Source organism: Mesitornis unicolor, unplaced genomic scaffold (genome assembly GCF_000695765.1).
Source record: "Mesitornis unicolor isolate BGI_N332 unplaced genomic scaffold, ASM69576v1 scaffold13482, whole genome shotgun sequence".
Lineage (NCBI taxonomy): Eukaryota > Metazoa > Chordata > Aves > Mesitornithiformes > Mesitornithidae > Mesitornis > Mesitornis unicolor.
The window spans coordinates 29,558-55,594 of record NW_010171276.1 but is presented as its reverse complement, the minus strand read 5'-3'; the positions used below and the strand labels follow the sequence as shown (position 1 = coordinate 55,594).

At 40.0% G+C, this 26,037-nt stretch overlaps 1 protein-coding gene across 1 annotated transcript; it reads left to right on the top strand.

Moving 5' to 3' along the window:
* Window positions 1–32: 32 nt before the first annotated feature.
* POLR1A (polymerase (RNA) I polypeptide A, 194kDa) lies at window positions 33–25,782 on the top strand (the record flags this gene model as incomplete). The annotated part of the gene is made up of 28 exons (XM_010179989.1): window positions 33–120; window positions 569–671; window positions 974–1,133; window positions 1,709–1,882; window positions 2,085–2,207; window positions 3,016–3,243; window positions 4,666–4,920; window positions 5,339–5,530; window positions 6,337–6,480; window positions 6,944–7,127; window positions 9,151–9,233; window positions 9,347–9,505; window positions 9,838–9,936; window positions 10,849–11,001; window positions 11,195–11,277; window positions 12,024–12,189; window positions 12,710–12,931; window positions 14,341–14,555; window positions 15,196–15,363; window positions 16,306–16,441; window positions 17,287–17,444; window positions 18,277–18,391; window positions 19,015–19,131; window positions 19,924–20,199; window positions 20,870–21,070; window positions 21,839–21,956; window positions 22,952–23,116; window positions 25,634–25,782. Coding segments are annotated over 28 exons (4,386 nt in total), but the record flags the coding sequence as incomplete, so codon positions are not given.
* Window positions 25,783–26,037: the final 255 nt, after the last annotated feature.

The following is a 26,037-nucleotide window of genomic DNA, read 5'->3' as shown; positions in this document are numbered from 1 at the left end:
ATATTTATTTTATTATTATTTTTTATTTTTCAGCTATTGATGAAAGCCAGTTAGGGAAGAGAGGGTACCTGACACCGATGACTGCCAAGGAATACATCCTGGCTCTGTGGAAGAATGAAGGTAAGGTTGTCAAGAGAAATGTTACTTTGTTTTCTGTAGACACTGGTAGGACACTGGTAGGTAGTGGATGTAGAGAACTGGATTTGATGAGCAGTTTGATCGCCTGTTCTCAAGTTGTGGCTCCCCACAATTCACAACTGTTATTTACAGAAAATTTCATGTTCCTGTGGTAGTGCACCTCATATTCCCCACAGTTACATTGGTTATAGACTTCTTTTGTGTTCCCTGTCCTCTGAATCTGTCTGCAGTTGTCAGGAAAAATTAAAGCAGTTTCATGAATCAGTCACAGCCAGTAGCTGTGAACTGTTTCTTCCTGCTGTTTTGCTTTTTTTCTTTTGCTATACTCTGTATTTATGTTCAGCATTGATTGACAAAATGCATCTAGGGGTTTAGGTTCCTATACAGTAGCAGTAATAATGAGTTTATCTTTGCTATTATATTTTTTTAGGTTTCTTTTTGCGCTATCTCTTCTCTGGGATGGATCCCCAGGAGAGCTCAGGATTCAGTCCAGACATGTTTTTTTTAGATCTACTTGTGGTTCCACCTTCAAGGTAAGATTTCTATCCAAAAAACTTCTGTAGAAATCATGGGGTTTAGTGCATACTTTTTGCTGGAGTCAGAGATGCAAACCCCTATAGTACAGACACTGATCTACTAAAGTGTCAATGAAAAGTGTTAAGAAAAAAAATAAAAATCACAGCAGTAATTTATGGTAAGATTTATTATAGCTTCAACTGCTTGCTGTTAATTTATAGGGGTTATTTTTCATGCATTGAAGACTTAGCTTAGAATGTTTGATGTTTATCGTGTTACTTATTGGTGACTTGAATCTTGTAATTTTGACCTGCTGTAGGTATCGTCCCGTGAATCGTCTTGGAGACCGGCTGTTTACAAATGGTCAGACTGTGAACTTGCAGGCTGTCATGAAAGATGCCAAAATGATACGGAAGCTCTTGGTTTTCATGGCAAAAGAACAATGTCAGCCAATAAAAATTACAGAAGAAATCCAAACAGTAAGATGATTTGCTGATTTTTGAAAACACTTTTCGTTCCTCAGAATTTAGCCACTAGGTGGAGATAAGTTCTTAAAATGTTTAGTGTGGTTGATGCGTTTTGGATGTGACTGATATATTGACTTTTAGACTGAGAACAAAGTGATGTGGATCACAAAAGCTCTTTGATTTACATTATTTTAATCTGAAAACAGGACTTTCTGGTAGCATGGTGATTTGTAGCACAGACTGACTAACCAGTAACATCTAATTTGGGAAGAGGTCTGTCACCAGAAGATGGTTGATTAGCAATCATCTCTTAAAATCCCACTGGTATATGTAGCTGTGGTATTTGGAGATCTCCCATCCAAGTCAGTTTATAAAGCTTGACAGCAGACCTGTCTGAGGCACTTGGTTGCAATAATCTGAAAGTTAAGTTTATATTGTTAATGCTTTTTTAAAAAAAAAACCTCATGTCTTTAATGAGGTGCAAAATAGCAGCCGATTTTTCATTTGCTATTTAATAGTATAATTTCAGCCTAGTAAATAGAAAGTATTTTTTGTTAAGTCCAAGTTTCTAATGTCTGTTTCTGTAGGAGACCGGAGAGGATAAAGAACCTCTGGACCATTCTGTCCTGACAATGATTCCAGGACAGACCATTGCAGATAAGCTCTACAATGCTTGGATTCGTCTTCAGAGCCATGTCAACATTGTATTTGATAGTGACATGGACAAACTAATGACAGAAAAATACCCTGGTATTCGTCAGGTGGGTAGCAGGCAGAAGCTTAGAGACTGGATTTTGTGTGTCACAGACAGTTAAAACAGGAGAAATGGGTGGAATAAGAAGTAAGTGAAATATCTGGGGTTAGTATGTAGGCATTTTCATGATACTCATCACTGTAATATCTGGACAATCTGTCTGATGTTGCATGCTTTCACATTTTAATCATTAACTTCTGTTTTCAAAGCTATTGGAGAAAAAGGAAGGACTGTTCCGCAAGCACATGATGGGAAAACGCGTGGATTTTGCTGCGCGATCCGTCATTTGCCCCGATATGTACATTGGTACCAATGAGATTGGCATTCCTATGGTAAGAATAATGTAGTATGTCTTTTTTGGTGTAGCTAAAGACTGAACTACACTGCAACACTCCCAGCTACATAGCAAGCAGTTTAAAATGTAGAGATTTTCTGACTCATCTGCAGTCTTTCCTCCCCAGTGTGTCATAGCTGAGTGTTACCAGTGTGTGTTAATAAAGGAGCGTTGAAGAGCAGGAAATTCTTAAAGTTATACTGAACACCACATCTGAGAAAGAGGATTACAAGAAAGAAAAAAGCTATACTTGTTTCCTGAGATTACAGAGATTATAAATGAGTGCAAACTTTATAAATAGATCCTGTTCTCCTGTGATCTTCATACAGGCTATCTTGTAACAGCTATGGCAGCCTTTAAGAGAAAGCCATAATAACCTCACCCGCTTCATTCATCCTCGATTTTTAACTGCACAGAGATGACACCAAACCTGAATTGGAGCTTTTCATTATATCATTTTTTTTTGTCTTGTCTATCTGCAAATAGTGAACCTGGTGGTGATGTATTTTTTCCTGCATTTGTCAGGTTTTATTGCAGAATCTGAAATGACGCTTGCTTTTTTTAATTGCTAATGGTTTTCCTTTTCTACTGCAGTAGAAAATTGTGGAAATTACCCTGTCTCTATCCTTATGATGTAGGATTTTAAAGCATGGTGGTATATTGAAGAGGATGTGCATCCAGGAGCTTAAAATAATTTCTATTTACATTGTATGAGTTAAGATTTGATACATTCTCAGTGACTTGGTATTGTTTTAAGCCACAGTTGAACAACTAGTTATTTCTCTCCTATTTTCCCTCCTGTCTAGGTGTTTGCTACCAAACTGACTTACCCTCAGCCAGTCACTCCCTGGAACGTCAAGGAGCTGAGGCAGGCTGTCATAAATGGCCCAAAGGTTCACCCTGGGGCCTCCATGGTCATTAATGAAGATGGATCTCGTACAGTGTTGAGTGCCAGCAGCCTGACCCAGAGGGAAGCCATAGCCAAGCAGCTCCTCACTCCTTCTTCAGGCGCACCCGAGTCAGGACTGAAGATTGTGAGTATTACAAAGGGCTTCTCTGACCCCTTCTCACCTGTGGTGGTGGTTTCAAAAATAATATTACTTACTGTCCATGCTCGTGATTCCAGTGGGGCCACTCACAAAGACTCCCAGGGCAAGGTTATCTTATCTTTTAGTAGGTGGCTGAGAAAAAGTTGGAGGAATGTGGGAAGAAAAGCTTGATACTTTTTCAAATTCTAGGAACCATTTTTCTTTCCTGAATTTTCCTCTTCTCTGAATGTGCAGTGTAGCATTCATCTCACTAAGATGGGGAGTAGTGTTTCTTTTACAGATGACTGTTCTTGGGAAGTCCCAGCAGTATGGAAGATAAAATACTGCTGTCATTTTGTACTTTTATGTCCCCCTGCCTCCTTGCCCTTCTCAGCCAATTTTGTCTTTTTTCCTTTCATTTTCTGTATCTGGAGCAGTTTTTTGGTAGCAGTTCTGAAGACTGAAATTCAATATACTTGTAGAGTAGGTACAACACAAGCAGTTGATGTGACCTGTCTTCCAGGAGTGGGGTGCCCATGGGTACGTATAAAATAGTCCTCTGTTCTGTGTCAGCCGTCCTGGTAGTGGCATCAACCAGGGCAGGAGTGGTCTGTGTTTTAGCACTGAGTGCTATAGCTTTATCTCTCCCATCCTCCTTGCAAGAGTTGAGAACTTACTGTTTAGCTGCTAGGACAAAAGTTTTCATGATGAAGAAAAGTCTTTTCATGGTATTGGTTGTGTATACAGCTGTCTCTAATAGAGGCATGATAGAGATTTAATATTTGGGACTATTTCTGTTATGTCAGTTCTCTCAAAACCTGTCACAGAGATAAATGTAACAGTATTTAGACTGTACAAACAGCTTACCATACTCTTGTTGATAATCACTTAAAGAGATATATTATAGCATGGGTGTTACTGACAGAGAAATTAAAATGAGACTGTGTGCTAGAGCGGAATATATTGTGCTGTGCTCAAACCTGAAATTATAACTTGGAGGTGCCTGGCCTCTGCTTCAGCTACTGGGTCATACTACGTTATTCTGAGGTGGTGACAGATATTATCAATTCAGGCCAACAGGCCTTGGGTAAATAGTTTTTCTCGTTTACAGATGGCATAATTTCCTTTATTTTTTCAGTCTTTGATCCCCATATTGCCAGGGGAGGGATCAGTAGTTTGACTTGCATGCAGTTAACTTGGTTTAATCACTGTGGTTTGTGGGAGTTAATGGAGCATATGAAGCCTTAGAGTGTGGTTTGGTGGAGAGCAGAGGGCGTTCAGGGGCAAGTAGTTTTGATTCTCTTACTAAGGTTTGCACATAACCTTAATACTAGAAAGATGTTCTGTATTTGTGTATATTTTAAGATGTGGTCTTTCAGAGGCATGCATGGAAATGCCTTATAGGCAACAACGAAAATTCTTTTGCAGGTATGTCGACATATTAAAAATGGAGATGTCCTTTTACTGAACCGCCAGCCCACCCTTCACAGACCCTCCATCCAAGCTCACCGAGCCCGAATCCTGCCTGGAGAAAAAGTGCTGAGGCTTCACTATGCCAACTGCAAGGCTTACAATGCTGATTTTGATGGTGATGAAATGAATGCCCATTTTCCACAGAGCGAGCTGGGTAGAGCAGAGGCCTACACCTTAGCCTTTACTGATGAGCAGTATCTAGTTCCAAAGGTAAGTAAAACTGTCAGCTGAATTTATTCCTTTGCATTGTTTTGATTTTTTTTGTTTTGTCTAATGATAAATGAGATGTTTTATTTATTATTTTTATTATTATTTTTCCTTACTTATTTTTTATTTATTCCCATTTCCTTTTCTGTCTCCACTTGTTGTCTTGTCTTGCTCTTTACCTCAGCAGACTGTTGTGATTCAGGCATTGTTACTTGCTCCTTATCTCCCCAGACCCAGTTCTCTTCTAGAGAAAGCCCATCACATCCAATCTTGTTCCTTTTAATGACAATGCCCGGAAGGGAGTATCAGTAGAGAGTTGTACTTTACAAATTACTTTGGTGCTTTTACCCAGCTGAAGTAATTTTGGGAGCTACTAGCACATGTCTTATTCCCCCCCTTTGTCTTTTTCTTACCTCTTTAGGATGGGAAGCCACTTCCTGGCTTGATCCAGGACCACATGATTTCTGGAGTCAGCATGACTATTCGGGGCTGCTTTTTCACCAGAGAGCAATATATGGAGCTTGTTTACCGAGGACTAACGGACAAAGAAGGAAGAATTAAAATCTTTCCCCCTGCCATTATGAAACCACAGCGGTTATGGACAGGAAAGCAGGTAGTTTATAATTTATTGGGCTGAAGGATGCTGGTGGTTCCAAAGTAAGCAGAATGCTAATGTTAAAACCAGTGCTGCTGAGGGTTGCTGAAAAGCCAGATCCCATAATCTAATCAACACCACGTATATCTTGGTGTGTGTTATTGGAGCTTTGAGAGTCATCTTTCATTTACAATGACAGTATTAGTACAGTATTTTTACTTGCTCCTCTGAAGAGTGTTGCAGAAAAAAATATAATGCTGCAATTTACAGGCATGGGAGCAGAGAAGGAATTTGATTACTGTAAACAGGGTTTCATGCTGACAGTGCACTAAGTTTTACCAGTCACTGCTTTTAAATCTCTGAACTTCAAGGTTGTAGTTAAAGACTGTTTTTTGAATTTTCGGTTGAGATCACCGTTAGGTTGATGGAGTATCTGGGAAGCCCAAGTGAATGCTCCATTTTCTACTATTTAAAGAGAGTTTAACATTCAATCCAAGCATTATGTCCCATAGCAGAGTAGGGAAAATTTTCTGCCAGTTTTTCCTAACAGACAACTACTTCTTAAAGATATGTATCTGTCTCTATTTCTTTGGTTACATATGTTTCTGAATAATGGTGTCTCGGGTCATTGATCTTTCAAATCCTAGTGTAGCAAGAAGATATTCCTGTCTTGTAAATGTCAAATTTCTGAGCTTTTAAAGCTTTGCTGTCAGTGGAAAAAATATGTATAGGATGTTACTTTTCTCCTCCATGCCAAATTATTTACAGTGAGAAGGGAATATAGCAAATAAATAGTTCCTGCCACTCTTCCTGCTTCTTTATAGGTTGTTTCTACGTTGTTAATAAACATCATTCCAGAAAACCACATGCCACTGAATTTGACTGGGAAAGCAAAGATTGGTGGAAGAGCCTGGGTAAAGGGACCTGCAAACAGCCATCTAAATCTGGATTCGCTGTGTGAATCTCAGGTAGGCTGGGGCAGCAACTCTGGAGGCTGAGCTGGGATGTATTGTAATAAAATTGTGTATAGAGTAGGGAGATGGGAAGGGAAGTGGGAGGATGACAAAGTTTAAAACTGACATTAAGCAGCAGTGACTGCCAGAAGGTGGTGATTAGAGGATAGGCCTAGGAATCAGGAAAAATTCTGTTCTGATCCTGACTGATACAGATACCATCTGGTTTTGTTAGACCATGCGTCTTCGTTGTTTGACTTCATAGGTCGCTAAAATACAGATGGTGTTGGAAGTTTTATTTGTACTATAAATTCTGGAAGAACAGATAATCTGACCATATTTAACTGTTCACCCATATGTGGGCTTTGTAAACTTTTTACTTAAACCTATTTTCACGTAGATTACATAGAAAAACCTGTAGAGATCATAATGAGATCAAAATGTCTGTTTTCCTGAATAGCTGTGTTTTATTTTTCAGGTTATTATTAGAAATGGGGAATTGCTATGTGGAGTGTTGGACAAAGCTCACTTTGGCAGCTCTGCCTATGGCCTGGTCCACTGCTGCTATGAAATCTATGGGGGTAAAACCAGTGGGAAAGTGCTAACGTGTCTGGGACGCCTCTTTACTGCTTATCTGCAGCTGTACAGGGGATTTACAATGGGTGAGTAACACAAGGACTAACTCATCAGTGCCATCATGCAACACCTCCTGAGATATTAAACAGATGTAGTTGGGCATAATACATGCTAAAATTTCTGTAAATAAAGTTTTGCAAGGCTTGAGTGGGCTAACTGGTTGACAGTTGGCTTAACATGAGCCAGCACTGTGCCCACGTGGCCAGAAAAGCCAATGGCATCTTGGCCTGTATTAAAAACAGTGTGACCAGCAGGTCCAGGGAGGTGATTATCCCCCTGAACTTGGCACTGGTGAGGCTGCACCTCGAGTACTGTGTTCAGTTCTGGGCCCCTCACTAGAAGAAGGATGTTGAGATTCTGGAGCGTGTTCAGAGAAGAGCCACAAGGATGGTGAGGGCTCTGGAGAACAAGCCTTATGAGGAGCGGCTGAGGGAGCTGGGGTTGTTTAGCCTGGAGAAGGCTGAAGGGAGACCTCATCACCACCTCCAACTACCTCAAGGGAGGTTGTAGAGAGGTGGGTGCTGGTCTCTTCTCCCAGGTGATGGGGGATAGAACAAGGGGAAACGGCACCAAGCTGTGCCAAGGGAGGTTCAGGTTAGAGATAAGGAGGAAGTTCTTTACTGAGAGGGTCGTCAGAAGCTGGAACAGGCTGCCCAGGGAGGTGGTGGAGTCACCATCCCTGGATGTATTTAAGGAGTGGGTAGATGAGGTACTTAAGGATATGGTTTAGTGGGTAGACAGGAACGGTTGGACATGATGATCTCAGAGGTCTTTTCCAACCGAGCGATTCTGTGATTCTGTGAACTGTTTGCCAGCCTTTTTATTTCCATCTTGTTTTTTTTCTGGTTGGTGCATAGCTTGCCTTCTGAGCATAAAGAGGAAGTATAATCTTGAGTATGTCCTGCCTATTCAAAGTGTACACAGGGTAAATGTCTTGTGTTGAAATTTTGTTTAGATCGAAACTTCTTGAGACTCTAGCTTATTTTTACTTTGCTGAAGAAGAACTGTTGCATAGGAACCGGAACAACTGACAAAGCAAGATGGAAGAACTTTAGGGGGTTATTAGTCAAGTCTTACATAACTCATTCTACTGTAAATCTTTTGGTAAATATTTGACTTTCATTATAGCTTTTCAAACTCATACAAAAATGCACTTGGCAGGTGATAAAAATTTGAGCCTCCCTGTACTCTCTCTTCTTGTAATTGAAATATTTCAAATCACCATATAGAGCTTTAAAGGTGTTTTTATACTAATGAAATACTTCCAGTGTCTAGCAGCAAGAGAGTTTAAATTAGTTTGTATCTGGAGGCACAATATGGTCACTTAGTGTTACACAGACACAGTCAACTGATAGACAGTAGGAGTGAGGAACCAACAGGCTGCTGTGAGCCAAGAAAATGGTGAAACCTCTCTGGGTCTCTGTACCAGCATTTGATCATATACATTGTGAAAATAGTTTTTACTCTTGAAGAAAATGTTGTTTCCACGTATCTCTAAAGGACAAACACATCTTTCGGCCTTTCCTCATCCATCATGCTCCAGCAGTTTTAGTGACCATTTTAGTGACTTTTTGGAGGTCTCGTTAGGATTCCAACATTTGATTTGCTCTTAATTGTTCTTCTGGTCCTGTCACAAGGGTAGGAGCTAGGAAATGGCAGATGCTGCAAAGTTCAGCTAATAGGAACTTTGAAGTGGATGTAAGAGGAAAAAATTATTTGTTGTGGCTGGTCTGTAACACATTTGTTTGTGCAAGATTTTATAGACACTGTTGAAGACTTCTTAAGTTAAGTAGTTGATGCTTAGCTTAGTTGATATTGCATGGGGTTCTTGACAGCCTGTGCCTTCTCCCTCAAAAAGCTGCTCAGAATGTTGTTTTTTCCTTTCAAATTGCAGTTAGCCTGATTTTAACAAGTATTGTATTTTTAATGGTGACTTTGTTTTCCAGCCCCTTTTTCTCAAATTCTCTGACACACAGTGCATGCCAGATTATTTTCCTCGATCTTTTTTCAGTTTAAATCATTCCATGGTCTGTCTCTCTTCTTCAACAGGGATTGAAGATATTTTGGTTAAACGTGAAGCAGACCACAAAAGAAAAAAAATCATTGAAAGGTCAAGCCATTGTGGTATTGAAGTAAGTTTGTCTTTCAGAATTTCCACCCCCCGCCCCAGTTAATTTTTTTAAAATCTTACCCAGTTTAATCATGTCTTCTTAGCACCTAAAAAACCCCCATGTTTTACTTTCAGGCTGTTAGAGCTGCTCTTAATTTGCCAGAAACAGCATCACGTGAGGAGGTCCAAGGGAAATGGCAGGATGCCCATCTCTGCAAAGACCAGAGGGATTTTAACATGGTTGATCTGAAATTCAAGGAGGAAGTAAACAATTACAACAATGAAGTTAACAAGGTTGGCATTGAGACATCTGTGTATGCTAATCTTATTTGGAGACTTTTTTTATTAAGTTAATTTAAGGCTGCCTGGCTGTTCTGGAGGTTAAAACTTTCCATCTGTCCCCAGCATGATGATGCTTCACATGCAGCCCTGCCAATGCACCCCAACTTTGTCCTCCCTGAATGAGAAGATGGCTTAATATCCAAGATGCTTTTAAAATTATATAGGAATGTTTGTTGTTAGTCGTGGTTTCACTTTTTTAAAGCCTTCAACAGGAATTGCTTTTGTTTATTATTTTATTAATAATGGTTTGTTTTTGTTCTTTTCATCCCATCACAACTCTTCAGGTTTGCATGCCCCTTGGTCTCTACAGAAGCTTTCCAGAGAACAATTTGCAGTTGATGGTACAGTCAGGAGCCAAAGGATCCACTGTAAATACAATGCAGGTAATGGCAGCCAGAGTGCTTAGCAGCTACATGTGCTGCTGTGATTTGTTCTAGAATGTAAGCTATTGAGAAGCTCTTGTGTGGTTATCTAATACCAAAGCAGGATTTTTATTCTGGGTCTTGGGAATGGAGGCCTTTGGCCCAGAAAAATTTTAAAAGAATGTAATGAAGACCTCAGTGGATGATGGAGGAGAGTCGCTGTTTATTATAACCTTCTATTTTTGAATCAGTTCCTAGTACATTAGGATTTCTCGAACAGCAGACCTGCTTTTTAGAAGGAATGCTGCAGATAATACAAACAAGCCTACTGTAGGAGAAACCTTTTCCTGGCCTTTGTTGGAGAGCGACCCTTCTGTTTCTGTCTTCACTACTGAATGGGAACAACTAAATCTTAATTTGATTTTGACAGATACGGCAAGGATGCTTTTTCATTTTGCCTTCTGCAGCACAGCCACCACGTGATAAACACTGTGTAAAAAGGCCATCTAAAATTCTGTGTGTGATGAGGGAGAATGACCAAAGCTCAAGAGAGAGGGGATTTTCGTCAGGGGTTTTTGTTCTGGTTTTTTGTGCACTTCTGAAAGATGATGAGGTTAATGCAGAGACCTAAAAAATATCTGTGATATTTCTGTTTCATATCTATTTAGATTAAAATAAACATACAGAATGAGAATGGCAATGTTGAGGATGAGTCAAGGGGCTGGAATAACCAAAAAAGACCAGATGAGATCTGCGTGCCTTTTCTGCCCATCAGTAGCAAGAACATTTAATGAACACGTCGGCATTTAGTTAAAGGACATTTAGGAAACATTTTAATTTTTTTTTCCTATGTTTTTCAAGAAAAATTGTTGGACTTGTGTGAGGAAGAAGTTAGGTGGAAAAATGATGGGTTTTTTTCCTGTCCACATGTAGATTTCTTGTTTGCTGGGCCAGATTGAGTTGGAAGGTCGAAGACCGCCACTGATGGCATCTGGCAAATCGCTGCCATGTTTCCAGCCTTATGATTTTTCCCCTAGCTCAGGAGGATTTGTGACTGGCAGATTTCTCACTGGAATCAGACCTTCTGTAAGTTGAATGCTGCTTGTGCTTATACTGAAGCTCATATAGATCTTGGTATTTTAATACAGATTGTTTGTGATTTATAGATAAATTGACTTTGTTCCTACTACTTTCATACGTAGCTTGTGAGAAAGAGCATGTATTGCCATTCTCAGTGTACTTCTCAACAGAATGCTGATGGGATTGTGCTTATGTTTAGGAATTCTTCTTTCACTGCATGGCTGGCAGGGAAGGTCTTGTGGATACAGCTGTCAAAACCAGCCGTTCTGGCTACCTGCAAAGGTAAGAGCTTTAGAATGTCAGCCTTTTAAAGGTCCTTTTCCTTTATTTTCCCCTTTTTTTTTTCTTTCTAATAAAGTACTATAGGCTGGAAGAGGTGCCTGTGATGCTTAGATTAACTTCAGTGGACTTGCTTTTTAGAAAAGTGCTTACTGTCTGAGTCAACACTCATGCTTGTTCTAAGGCTGACTTTGTAGAGCACCAGATCAGGTGGATCTTCATCACCTTCAACCTATCTCTGGCACATAGCAGCAGCAACTTTTTCTTTTGGAGAAATCTTTTTCCTGGTACAAGTAAAAATGTACAAATTTCGGACAACTCTAGTTTTTCTTTCCCACATTGCATTTATTCAAGCAACACCTCCAGTATATAGAAGATGGCACTTTTTAATTGTTTCAGAGTGTAGTGAGAGGCTCTAAAGGAGGGATGCCTCCTTCTTTGAAAGAACTACTCATGAGTGACAGCAGAAATAGAGAGCAGTTTGCTAGTTCATTTCAAGTCACTTCAGTCCAAGGAAACTGGAGGGGGCAACATTCAGAAAGCTTTGCAATGTCATTACACATTTCACCTGTGTCATGTCTATGATTTTTGTATGTATGATTTTTGGCTTCCAGAATTCCTGATCAATACTTAAGTGCACTTTCAATATGAATAAAAATAGTATTTTTCACGTTAAAGTTATATCATCCTTGTCACTTTGTAGCCTCTTAACAGTGTTGGGTTGTTTTGGTTTTTTTCCTTTGGAACAGGTGCATCATAAAACATTTGGAAGGACTGGTAGTTCAGTATGACCTGACTGTACGAGATAGTGATGGCAGTGTGGTGCAGTTTCTGTATGGAGAAGATGGCCTTGATATCCCTAAAACTCAGTTCTTACAACCTGAGCAATTCCCTTTCATTGCAGCAAACTATGAGGTAAAACACCTAAATCAAGTCTTTATATGGGATGAAGAGGGATAGTGAAATGCATGGTTAACATCTTTGCATATCTATTGGGAATCCAGTGGAATAATTTTGTCTCAGTCACTCTCAGACTAACTTACTCTTTTTTTTACCATTATATTCAAAATATGGAAGTGAGTATTGTGTCTGTGGCATGATTTAAGTAGTCTCAATTTCAACAGCACCAAGCGCTCTCCTTTTTGTCTCCTATTCTAAGTCTGCAGTTGGATTCAACACAGATGACTTTGCTGTTCAGTCTCTCAAGTTTGATAACTTCCTTTTGCCAGTATCATCACTGGGTATTAGAGAGTGGTGCTAGTCACATAGAAACATAAGCAGTTTAATCTCAGCAGCGCTGAAAACCAATTTTGAAAATTGTTTAACAGCAGCTGAACTTTTTGAGTGGCAGCAAATGACCGTTTCAATTTGCTTTGCCTTTTCTGCTACAGTGAGCATAGAGGGAGGAATAATCATACAGGTAACTTTCTTATAGGTAATCCAGAAGACAAACCATCTGGATGAAGCTTTAGCAAGGATGGAGTCTCGCCAAGCTAACCAGCAGTTCAAAGCCATCAAAAAGTGGCGAGCCAGGCACCAAAACTCTGTGCAAAGAGAAGGAGGTTTTCTGATGTTTTCCCAAAAGAAAATGGCAAGCGTAAAAGCTCAGATTCCAGGAGGAGAAATCAAAAATGGAAGAGATGCAGCTACTTTACAGGTAATGCAGAAGCAGTTGAATTGACAGAGCCCTTTAAAAAAGTTACATAATTCAGTGGGGTTTTTTTAATGGCTTTTTATGTTCCAGAGTGTTTCACAGCCTACTTATACAAGTGTGTGTGTGATGAAGCTGAGCTTCATTCATTAAAGTCTGTGGGCCCTAGTGCTAGGGCAGAGGCCAAAAACGTGGAGGTAAAACTGGTTTTAGAAAACGGCTCATGTCTGTGGGTGGTTTTCAGGGATTGTTTTTGTTTGTTTGGTGGTGGTATTTTTATTTTTTTATGTATACAGATTAGATCTTTTGGATGGACAGGTTGGATGAGAGCCTGTTCAAATATGAAGATCAGCAGGCTGTGTGAGCCCTGCGTAGTGTTTCCAAAAAGTACTCTCACTTAAGCCTCTTGTACATCAGCGTGCTAATCTGTATGTTATGGCTTCTAATGAAGACTGTGTGTATGGACACAATGCAAACAGGTGCTGCTCCACAGCCTTGTTTTCACAAGGAATTAACCCTGCTAGAACGTGGACAGTTAGCATGAATCTCCAAGTTGGAGGTGTCGAGAGATATAACTCTGTAAGCTTGTCTGCAAATGTCATGCCTAATCACTGGTTCACTTATTCAGCTGTGCTGAATTCATGTTGCTGTTGGCACTTCTGGTAACATTCAAAACAATTTGGCCTGGGGATTCATTCACTGTTCATTTTCTCTTTCAGCAGATGGGTAGGTATAGATACACATTTATCTCTGTCTCAATATATTATAAAGGTCAGTGGACAGATTTTCATGTCACAAGCCAATTCCTCCTCCATAAAACAGCAAGGCATCTAAAAGATAGGTTTAGCTCATTTTCTGTGTTGATATTTTTTTAAGTAGGTATTACCTTAATAATAACTTCTGTTATTAAATGCAACATTTGAAATGTTATTTGAAAGACTAGCAAACTGAAAAACAGAAATAAAACCGAGTAGTGTGCATAAGATGCAAGCTGCGCTTAAGGTCTCTGCCGGGCCATTGGGCTTGAATGTCAACAGCTAAAAATCAGAGAAGCTCCTTTGTCATGGCAGCTTTAGTCAGCTAGAAGTACAGATTTAACAACGTTGAGGGGGTTCACGCTCAAGTTAAATCATTCTGAGAGGGCTGTATTTCACGGGTTTCTGGAGTAGTTACTATGGATAGATAGAGAACTGACTATTCCTTGTAAAGAACCTTGAAATCATTGGGGATCAAAAGTGTAAGTATCAGAAAATGGAGAATGCTGTATTTGTAGCTGAGTTGTTTGCTGTATGTTACATACACCCTTAGGTTTTACACAGGTGATCTTTTGCTCTATCTATTGATTGCTGTGTTATTCAGCTGTGGTTTTCTCTGAGAATAAACCAGACTACTTAAAAATCCCTTCTTATTTTCAGTTATTGAAGATGTGGTATGAACTAGATGAGAAGAAACGCAGAAAGTATCTGAAGAAGACAAATAAGTGTCCGGACCCAAGCCTTGGTGTTTGGCGTCCAGATACTTATTTTGCATCTGTTTCAGAAACATTTGAAAATGGAGTCGAAGAGTTTATCAACAAATGGGAATCCGAGAACAGACGAAGTTATGTGTGCCCATCGCTTTCTTCTGACAGGTAGTAACTGTCTTTACTTCTTTGCAATGAGCCAAAAAGAAATAATCTATTTTTGGACTGAGATTGCTAAAGATGAAAAGTCTTTATCAACTCTTGTTATTTGTCGTGACCTTTGTGAAACAAAGTAGTAGGTTTCAGGAATGGTTCCTGAAAGCTGTGTGCTTACTGTGCAGTGGAGAGGCCCTGGTTATCTCTTTATTCCAAACTTGAATTTTTCATGCTGCTAACAGCTTTGGCAAAGGCTTTATGAAATAACAGCAGTGTATTGCTGTTCCCCTACACATAAAACAATACTTTACAGTAACAGTTACAAACAAAACATGCTGTTGCCACACCTGGGAGTCAGCGAGGCAGTCAAGATGAGCAAGTAAGAGTAAATGGGCTCTCTTTTGACATTCTGGGAATTAGAACAGAACAGAAGTCGGATTTGGCCAAGGCCCCAGATCTGTGGTAATGGGCTGTGTTTGTCAGATCAGATTGGGATAAACAATTTAGCAGTTTCTGGAGGGTATTTATCCATAAACTACCAGGAGAAATTAGCGGAAAGAGGTAACTTTATGGCACAGAGTGATACTGCAGTCTCTCCCGAGTTCTTTATTTTGTACTACATTGAGCTAAGCCCTTTATTTCCTGTCTCCAGATTAAAGGATTTGTTGTACTTAAAGTGGCAGCGATCTCTTTGTGACCCAGGAGAAGCTGTGGGTCTTCTTGCAGCTCAGAGTATTGGGGAACCTTCCACACAGATGACTCTGAACACCTTCCACTTTGCTGGCAGAGGTGAAATGAACGTCACATTGGGTATTCCAAGGTGAGCAAAATGTGTTCTCAGTGAGTCCTTTGCCATTTTTGGCACTTTAGTAGTAGTGCTTAATCTCTCTAGCAGGTGTAAGTGTAATCTTGAGGGCAAGTGATCCTTCAGTTTAATTGTAAATTGTGCCAGTTCAGAACTATTGTAATGTTTTACAGTTTTACAGTTGTTTTGGCTCATTTTCCAGATACAAAATACCTGTGAAGGCTGCTTACTCTTATCTTATGTATAGCAAATGCCTTATTTGTTTCTGTATTTTATTCAGTACAGTATAAGCCAAAAGAAATGGTGCTTTGTGGGTTTGAACCCTGGTGACCTCTGCTTCCTCCTACTAACTTTTAAACGTGTTTCTTTCGCACATAAAATTTCACTGCAACTATGAAATCTGGCATGTTTAGTGTTGTTATCAACTATGTAGAGAGAGACCTGCTTTATAGCAGCCAGGTTTCCCCTGACTTTTCTGTACAGACAGTGACTTTATCAGCATGCACATATTTACCAGCCAGTCATCAGCTTGTTCTGAGTAACACGAGTGCCTATCCTGGCCTCCTCCTGCACCAGTGCAATGTCTTACGTGGGAGAAGGTTGCGTTACTTCAGAGAAGCAGGGGAGGGGAGAAAGTATCAGGAGCATACATTGTGCATCTGTAGGAAACAGGCTTCATTAGCTCTTCTGTTCTTGGAACAACTTATTATCATCTCTAGTCTCTTCCTGTAATTGGAGTGATAACCTAATTGAAGCAGTGGAGCTACTGTTGTGTTGTGTCTGGTGAGGAACTAGAAAAGGGAAAAGGAGCACTGCAATGGTAACCACAGCTCCTGATGCATATGGCTTTGGTAGAGCTGGCACTTGCTGCGTGCTGCCTAATTAAATGAACTAGATATTTATTTGATCGCATAGTGCTTTTACCGCTTAATTTGAAAGATCATTCTTTATTTAAAGGTTGCGGGAAATATTGATGGTGGCCAGTGCAAATATTAAAACACCAACGATGAGTGTTCCTGTGTTCAATACCAAGAAAGCTCTCAAGAAGGTGAAACAGCTTAAGAAACAGCTGACAAGAGTGTGCTTAGCTGAGGTGAGCCTCCTATTCAGTGTATCCTTTGAGAGTCTGCAAAACAAAGTTTCCTATTTGAGCTCATCAGTCAGTCTGGCTTTGTAGCAGCTTTCATTTTTGAAGGCTGATCTGTGGCCGCAAGATGAGAGGGTCCTTTCTTTTCACCTCTTTCACACTGAACTTGTAATATCTGCTAGGAAGGGGAGCATTGAAAGGAATTGCAATTACCATGGCTGTATGAGACTTCAATTCAATTCAAGCTGTAGAGCATTGTCACAGGCTAAAATCTCTACAGAACGTAAAGGGGAAGGGTACTATTTCGTACATAGCAGTAGTATAATGGCAGAGAGGAACTATATTTGCTGCCATAGCCTTTTTCTCAAGTTCTTTTTTGTTATATTTTTCTTAATAATTGGAAGGGGTTTGTTTTGTTTTTGAGGAACGAGCTAATCTGGCTGTGACTGGCACAGAAGAGACCTTTCCGTTTGTCCCCTGCCTCTCCTAACCTTATACCAGTGGCTGTGCTCAGTAGAAGCTGAATGGGTGGCTCCTTGGAGACTTGATGTACTGAAGCCTGATGTATTCTGGGCTCCTTCTCTTCCTAGGAGCGCAGTGTTTCTTGTGCTCTCCTGCATGGCCTACCCTCTTCTGTCTCACTCAAGTTGAATGCAGCAAGGATAGAGTTAAGGCTCTTGAGAGTGCAATAGGGTAGAGTTCTTTTGCCCAGAAGTTGCCACAAAACCTCCAGAAGAGTTTGCCAGTTAGCCTTGAGTAATTCTGGTCTCCTATGGAAAGCACTGGAATTGCAGGAAGTAAATGAAGTGTCTTCATCAAGGGAGTAATGTTTCTACCTGGCGCTTCTGTAGGTCTTGCAGAAAGTTGAGATAGAGGAATCCCTGCGTTTGAAGTGCAAGCAGAACAGACATCGCCTCTACAAAATCAAATTCCATTTCTTGCCCCATGAATATTACCGAGAGGAGAAGCGTGTGAAGCCCAGGGACATCTTGCACTTCATGGAAACAAGGTGAGTTTGCTTTCAGATAGTTTAATATTTGCTCTTCTTTTGCCTTTTCACAAGCACTAAGGGTCACTGCATGTTGTTTATTACTGCTGCTATGGCTTTCAGAGCAACAGCATCCTGCAGATGTGCTTGCAGAAGCATCTACGCAGTTGTTTATGTCCTGAATAAAACTGTGGAGCTGTAGCATGGGGACAGTGCAGATTTGCATCAAGGCAGGCCTTTCACATGTCTCCTATATACTCAGAGAAGAGCCTTATTAGCAACATCTCATTCCTTGTCTTTGGATGCTTAAGCATTTATTACCAGCAAAAATATTTGTATACTTTAGATATCCCTTGGTGCTCTCACTAAACAGAACTAAACCTTAGTATTTTTTGATTTTTTTTTTAAGTAAAGAAATGAGGAAAGACTGCCTTTTGTTTGTTTTTCCTTTCTTCCTTACCCATGTCTGGCCAAATTTGTGTAGTTAGAAGTAGAACATTCAATGATAAGGGTCTATTGAAAGCTATTTTTGTTTTGCAAAAAGGCTTCATTGATTTTGTCTTCCTTCAGGCCACATGATTTCAAGCTGGGTTACTTTATTTAACAACTTTGCCTGTGCTCGTTGGTTTAAAAAAGAAAAAAGTCAAGTAGTAAATAACTTCTTCTGAAGGTCAGTTTGATGTGCAGATTTTCCATCCAGATGAGTTATAATTTTAAGCTTTGCATGCATGGTTACATCTGTAGATGTCATGAGTTAGCTGGCTTCTTAAACAAAGCAAATTCATTTTCTGACAGTTTGAAATTGACTGTGGTACTGCTGATCTTTGACATTCTGGGTTGCTGCTTCTTTCAGGTTCTTTAAAATTTTTCTGGAAGCAATTAAAAAGAAGAGTGCTAAGATGGCATCTTTTACTGAAGTCAGTGCCCGGAAGGCAACTCGAAAAGATTTAGATGGTGACCAAGACAAGGTACAGAAAAACATTACCTGAAAAATCCCTCAATTCCTTTACCTGTTTTTGAGAACCAGAATTTGGAAAAGCGTAGCATGTTTCAATGTGAACAGAAAATGTGTGACTACTGTATTACTTACTAAGTATTTTCTTTATGCATAAACTGTCTTTGCATTGTCATAAAATTAACAAAGAAATTAAAGTTACTGTGTATTAAATCCTAATGTACTTAACAGTATACTCTGAAAATGTCTGTTTATTTTCGCTTCTGTGAGATGAAAGCATATTACTCTCTGCACCCGGATTCTGCTGTAGCAGTGGTTGCCAAAGCTTTGGGGAAAGATCCTTTTTTCATTGAAAAGCTTTTGCATGTTCCTTCTGCCACTTCTCTCCCATCAAGGACTGTCACATAAGCAGGCTGATAGCTTATCTATTGCACAGATGTTCATCTTGTTTAATGTTGAAGTTACCAAGTTCATTGTTTCTTTATAGTAGCAGACATTGTAGAAATTAATTTATCCTTAAAGGTAGAACATGGAACAAGGGAATTGTTAAATTCCAAATGTTTGGCTGAAGCCTTTTGATGCAGTTGATGCTTCCTAGCGGTCAGCCTGATCATCTGCTCTGTCACGGATTTCTAGACACAGGACCATCAGGAAGCTCCAGCAGAGGAAGAAGAGAACATTGTTGATGCAGAAGCTGATGAAGGGGATGGTGATGCTACGGAAGCAAAACGGAGGAAGAACCAGGAAGAAGAGGTAAAGAGCACTGCACTTTAGTTCTCATTTTCCTCTGCTTCAGTTTTAGTTGTGAAGAAACACTGCCATTGAAAGAAAATGCTTCAAAAAAAAATTGAAAGGGGATAGGAAAGTCTCTGTTGGTGCTGATCAGTTTTGATATGGATGCGAAGGAGCAAATGTGAGCTGAGACTTGTAATGACCACGGTCATCACAGTTGAGCCCAGTCACTGCTTCAGGACTAACACAGAACCATGACAGTTAGAGATGGAAGAGATCTGGGGTTTTTTGAAGCCGTGTTCTTCAGCCATAGGGTACATGTGCCTGGCAATCAGGTTGTCTGTGCTGTAGTTCACTTTAACTTTACTTCTTCCTAATTTCATGCCATTAGTTGTTTTGAAACTTTACTGGGGACACTCCCTGGCTCTGCATGTTCACTTCTTCAAAATTACTGCTTAAAAGATGAATTTCTGTAATTTCAGCAAGAAAGCAGAGTAATTTAAAATCCTGAAAGAATCCCTTCGTCAGAATTGGATTATGGGAAGAGCCTTTTTTTGGGGAAAAACTGCTAAAGTCAAAATAACCTGTAGCATCCCTGGCTGTATGGCAGAATAATGGCAAGTTTATGAAGAAACAGACTGAATTGAATCTGTTGTGTTCTTTTCTTTGTAACAGAGTTGCATTTCCATTGTGTCATAGGCAAGATACTTGCAACTCAGCTGTCAGGAATATGAATGAATAAAACAGCTTCATGGTGTGCTTTGTTTCTGTGCGTGTTCTGGCTCGGATAAGGACAACATCATTTCTTTGTAGGTTGATTATGAGAGTGAAGAAGAAAATGGGGAAGAAAACGTTGATGAGAATCTAGAAGATGAAGAGGCTGAATCGGAAAAAGAAGAAGGGGCTCCCGGTGCTGAAGAAGATCAGCATGGAGCAGATGGTGATGATTCTCAACAGCTTTCCTTTAAGTCTCGAACTAAAAAAGATCGATTGCTCCAGTCAGCAGAGTTGCGAGTAAACACTGTTCTGGAGAGCCACCCTTCGATACAGGATTACACGTTTGACACCGAGAATGAACTTTGGTGTGAGGTAAGATGGCAGTGCCTGGAAATGCCTGTGTGTGGTCGTGCAATGGTTGCATGTAGCTCCCATAATGATATTTTCGGTGGAGTGCTGCTGTTTTGTCTCGGCGATCTTATGTTAATACAAAAAAGTGGCAGTACAAATGTGCTACTTGACATAATTTTTAGTAACCTCCAACTTTCAGGATGTCTGATGAAACTTCTTTTTATAAACAGGTTTTTGACAGGTTTATTGGAGTTTAATCTTTAAATATGTGATGCACCACTGTGTAGCTATTGATGAATAAAAGTGATGGCTGGACAGTTGAAAAAGTCCGTAACATCTTAAAAAACAAAAATCAACAACAACATAACCCACAAAACAAACAAACAAGCAAAACCACAAAAAAACCCCATCAACAAACACGTACCCCACCCCCCAGAAAAAAAAGCCACTCAAAAGAAACCCAATTGGTGTAAGTTCAGAGATCTTGAAAGCAGTGTGCATGAATCATCCTGGGATGAGTTGTTCATATTAGCATTATTCAGCTGTAATTCTAGTCAGACATTTATGTTCCTAAACACAACTAGGGTAATTTCAGTTCCCTACTTCTTGCCTAAAAAGAGGAGGCTGGTTATTGAGCCTGATGTTCAAGCTTCCTTACAGAACAACACTGAACTGGGTTTTTTCCTCTCAGGTTTCATTGACGCTTCCCTTGATGAAGGTGTACTTTGATCTGACCTCCTTGCTTGTCTCCCTTGCACGAAGCACGGTCATCCATGAAGTTAAGGGGATCACACGATGCTTGTTGAATGAAAGTACCAATAACCAAGGGGAGAAGGAACTCGTTCTGCACATCGAAGGGATCAACCTTGCAGAGCTGTTCAGATACTCTGATGTATGTCATCTATTTATAATCCTGAGCTTGAATGACCTTCTGTATTCTAGGGAGAGACGATGGATGATGGGTGCCATTTACATTTATCAGGGGTGATGTGTAGCCTTTTCAGCTCTTAAAGTCTTCCTCCTCTGTTTTCCACCCAGATGTGCTCAGAGCTCAGCAGAGCCTTTTCTCAAGGGCAGCTTGCAAATCAGTTGTTGTGCAGCAGCCCAGTATCTAATGACAGATAATTCCATGCCATGCTTGTAACTCTCTCTAAATGTTACTTGAGGGAGTTCTTCCATCTAAATGAATTGCAGTACTTGGAGATAAATAGTTCTGTTATGCCATCTAGCCCATAACTCTACAAATACAGGATTGTTTTATGCTGCATCTTCACTACTGCTTTTGCTGCAAGTCCTGGCTGGCTGAGACAGACTGGGCATTGCATTATGTTGCTTGGAAGACTTTAACATATTCTTCTAATCCCTGGAACGGTTTGGTTGGTTTTTTTAATTTCAGATCATTTTCTCCTGTGGCGAGTTTTGACTCCAGTACTCTCATTCATGCATAAAAGTCTGTGATCACCAGCTTAAACATAAATACCCAGCGTTATTTTTGTCTGTATTTGACTCTGAGCTGCTGCCTAGTTGTTCTGAGATTGTTGGTGCTGCTTAAGCTGAGGAAAAATGGAGGAGGAAAAAGTCATTCAGCTCAGCTGAAGTTATTTGGAAATACAGGGTAACTGCTGTCCTAACTTGTATCTGTGGGGTTTTTTGCTTTCAGATTTTGGACCTGAACAGACTTTATACCAATGATATTCATGCCATGGCTAAGAACTATGGTATTGAGTCTGCCCTGAGGGTGATTATAAAGGAAATAAAAGATGTATTTGCTGTATATGGTAAGATTTCCTTTTGTTTCTAAAGGCAGTCTTTATTATCATTAGGATGGGAAAACCCAGCCACAGTGCTTACAAAGTTATGTCTTTGCATATTTTCTTGTAAGTGTGTATTTAAGTTGCACTTTTTCATGGTTTTAATAATTACAGTGCTTTCTGGGAAGGCTTGGTTAGTTAATTATTAGGTTACAAAATTCACTAGGCAAGGTTTAATTTATTCCCCCTTCTATTCTGGTATGTTTATTTTTTTGCAAGCTGGAAGGTCCAGACAAATTAACTGTTCACATCTGAGGAACCTAACAATGTTAGACTTGCATAGTGGCCCTGAGAGTAGGATTAACCTTGCCTCACTCAAGCTATTTAATGATGGGAGACTAAGCTCCCTTTGTAGTTGAGTTTATATCTTTCCTAAAATATCTGTGCTGCATTGTCTGAACGTTCTCTCTGCACAGATAACTCAGAGATCTGGGCAGCTGGCTTGGGGAAGGTACCTGACTTCATGGCCTGCTGAAGTTAGGCATGTTGGGTTTGTCTTAAGTGAGCGAAGTCTTGCTGTGAATTAAAGTATTGAAAAGAGGGAGGATGAATACAGTGGGAATTCTAGCGACCAGTTATATCACACAGATTTGCCAGCTGGCAGCCCAGAACGGTCTGACCTTCAAGTTGTTCAAGAAGTGCTAGGTAAATGTTGACAAGAGCTGTTAATGATCTCCCATTACACTGACTCCACAAGAATGTTTTAAAAATACCTACTGTTTCTTTTTGCACTGAACGGGGTTTTCTGTGGATACCTAACATCAGACACAGGAAATATCAGAACCTTTCTGACTCTGGTGCCTAACGCAGGCTACCAGCTGAGGGGCCAGAGCTGTGTCCTGTCACGAGTGGATAGAGATGTTCTCCATGTTGATTAGATGTAGAGAGTTTAATTTAGACTTGATTTATATATTAAAAAATTAAAATCTTAGCCCTTGAACACTCTGATGACTTTCTTGTAGGCATCGTGGTGGACCCTCGGCACCTTTCACTTGTGGCAGATTACATGTGTTTTGAAGGATTTTATAAACCACTGAATCGTTTCGGAATTCAGTCCAACTCCTCCCCTCTGCAACAGATGACATTTGAAACCAGCTACAAATTCTTGAAGGAAGCAACAATGATGGGTAAATGGTTTAGTTTGAGCTACATTGCTGCAGTGTTTCACATCAGCTTTGTTTTCATCGTAACTTTCCACTACTTTGAGGAATGCATAATTGCATTAAAGAAAAATGCCAGAGGCTAAAATTTTAATTAAGCCCTTGCCTAGGAATATGCTCCAGATGTCTTTAATAAAAGTCTGTCAGCTTAAATGAAGTCAACTCCCACATGTAATTTGTGGGGTCTGTGACTCCTTTCTTTAAGAATTAGATAAATAGGCATTTTTATAACAAACCTTAAGATAGTTAAGATTTGCTGCAGCAAAGCCTTTCAAAGGAGTACTAAATCTGCCTTTTTCTATCTCTGCCATTAAGATTGTCATCTCCACTTTGTTTTCATGTCTCTATTATAAATAAACTCCCCTGTTTTCACCTCTTCTATAACCTTGCTATTCAGAATTTTATTTGGAGAACAGCCCTCCTGGTTCTTACTTTGATTCTGTTTTTCTTCTGCTTTGTGGCACTTTACTATTTGCTTTTTTCCCTCAAACACAAAGGGTCAGCCTCATTTGTCTCATGGTAGGTTTCTGGTGCCATTTGAGATGCTCAGGAGTATCCTTTCTGCCCTCTGGTTGCTGCTTTGGAAGGTGCAGAGATCACAGGACTGGATGGATCATTTAGGACATTTGAAATGGCACTGGCCATCAACATTTAGGAGTCCTATCCAAAAAACTTGTCTTAAGTCTGTCAGTAGACAGTTCATGTGGTTTCATGCCTTGGATACAAATTACATCTCCCTTCTGCAAATAGTCTTGGTTTCTGTCACTTGCCAGTTGAATGCTCCCCTTCTTGGATGCTCCTGTGCTGCCTTCTTTGCTACCTAATGCAAATGGGAAAAGCTCTCAACGTGATCTCTTCAGCTGGTATCTTAAATTGCTTTTCACCGATGTCATATATACTTTTATCACTTCATTCCTTTTTGTTAGTGCTGTTTTATGCCTTTTCTGGGAAAGTAATCTGGGTTTTAATGAATACTATTGGCTACAGTTGACTTAATTTCAAAATCAAAAAGGAAAAGTGTAAATCCGGAGTGAAAATGAATAGAAGAGGATGTTTCTTGCACAGATGCACACTCTCTCTGGATTTACAAAATCAGATATTGACTTAAAAATAACAAGGTTTTTGCCAAGTGAAACATAATTATATTTATGGATAATATTATGAATAAAGACATAAAGTGCATACTGACAGCAGGGTGTGGTGAACTGGCAGGAATGCTGCACTGATTACAAGTGGAGGGAGTTACCGATTTCACCATGATGGAAATCAAAGTCATGATGTGGATTGCAGCAGTCTGGATTTAATTTGCTTTAATGTTAACTGATAACTTGACCATACATTTAAAGAGATACTGCAAGAGTGCCTGCTTCTGGCCCTGATTGATAGGAAGGAAATCAAAAGGCTTCTGACCACTGAGCATGGCCAACATAGAAGTGCAAGTGTGACCCAGCAGACGAGTGATCAGGGTTTAGTGCAGAGAGCACATGGCATCAGAAGTGAGATCTTTTTGGCTGTTTGCTTCGAAGGATAACTCTTTGTTAACATCACATGAACAAACAGGACAGTTGTGACTGGTTTGTTCCATGATCTAACAAAGGAGCTTTATTTTTATTCCTTCAGCTGATACACATTCAGGAGCAGCTACTTCATTATCCAGCTGTAGCTGAGATCAGAGCTGTAAGCACATGCCATACACAGTGCTGCAGTGCAGCTCCTCCCCCCATCCTCTATATGACAGAAAGTTCAGTACATTTGCTCAGTAGAATAAAGATGACCCAAACTTATCAGAGGTTTAACAATTTTATCTTCCAGTCAGCTGCCCTAATGACAGAATTCCAGCTTGCTGTAGTTAGGATGATTGAAAAACAGCCTGGATGCTTATAAAAACAGTGAAAGCAAAACAGCCCTAGCCAGACATGTCATCTGGAGAGCTTCCAAATTTCTGTGACACTTAACGCTACAGTGAGTAACCACAAAATCAAAGGAATTAATGGAATGTCTCTCCAGTGAAAAGTTCACTTCGGATCTAGCCAGGAGGATTTAAAACCCACATCAAAAGGGTTCACTCTGACAAAGGAAAAAGGCAGCAATGAAAAGGGAATCTTTTACCTCACTGATGTATTTTTTTTTTAGCAGTCCATTTAATCAGCAAAACATGTTGACTGGAAGGTCAAATCTGTGTTCTCTTAGAATTCAGAACGCGCTGCCTTTTCATGCTGAATAGGCAGAGTTTAGCAATGTGTGGCCTAACTCTGCTTGCACAAAAAGATTGCGAAGAGATAATAGTTGCTGTAGGAAGAGTTTTGGACTCCTGCTCTCAGAAATACAAATTTAACCAGAACAGGAGGTGGCAATGCCTTTCTGAAGGGAGGGGGCTGAACCAGACAACTTTGTGCATATAAACCAAAATGCTTTCTTTTCAGCACTGACGTTGAGAAGCCTTTGGAAACATCCTAATACGATTTTGTTTGAATTCTGTTGCAGGTGCCCACGATGAACTGCGATCCCCTTCTGCGTGCCTCGTAGTTGGAAAAGTTGTTAAAGGAGGGACTGGTTTGTTTGACCTCAAACAACCCCTCACATAGTGTTTTGGTTAGGACTTCAGACTTCTGATTGAAATGCTCATCATCAGAGATAGGTACGTGTGCTCTCCAGGTATGCATTGGGCACACGCTGTGTCCCTGGTCATCTTCCCTGGGCCAATCGGTTTGTTAATCTGGATACCTGATGAGCCTGATTATTTAATGAGAATGTCTGCACCTATAGGAGCTATCCTTGGATCCAAAGAAACATATTTACTGTTTATTAATGTAAAACATGAGATTATTGGCTTACATAGAGAAGAATCCAATGAAGGAGACCATCTGGGTCTCAAACAGGCCATGCAG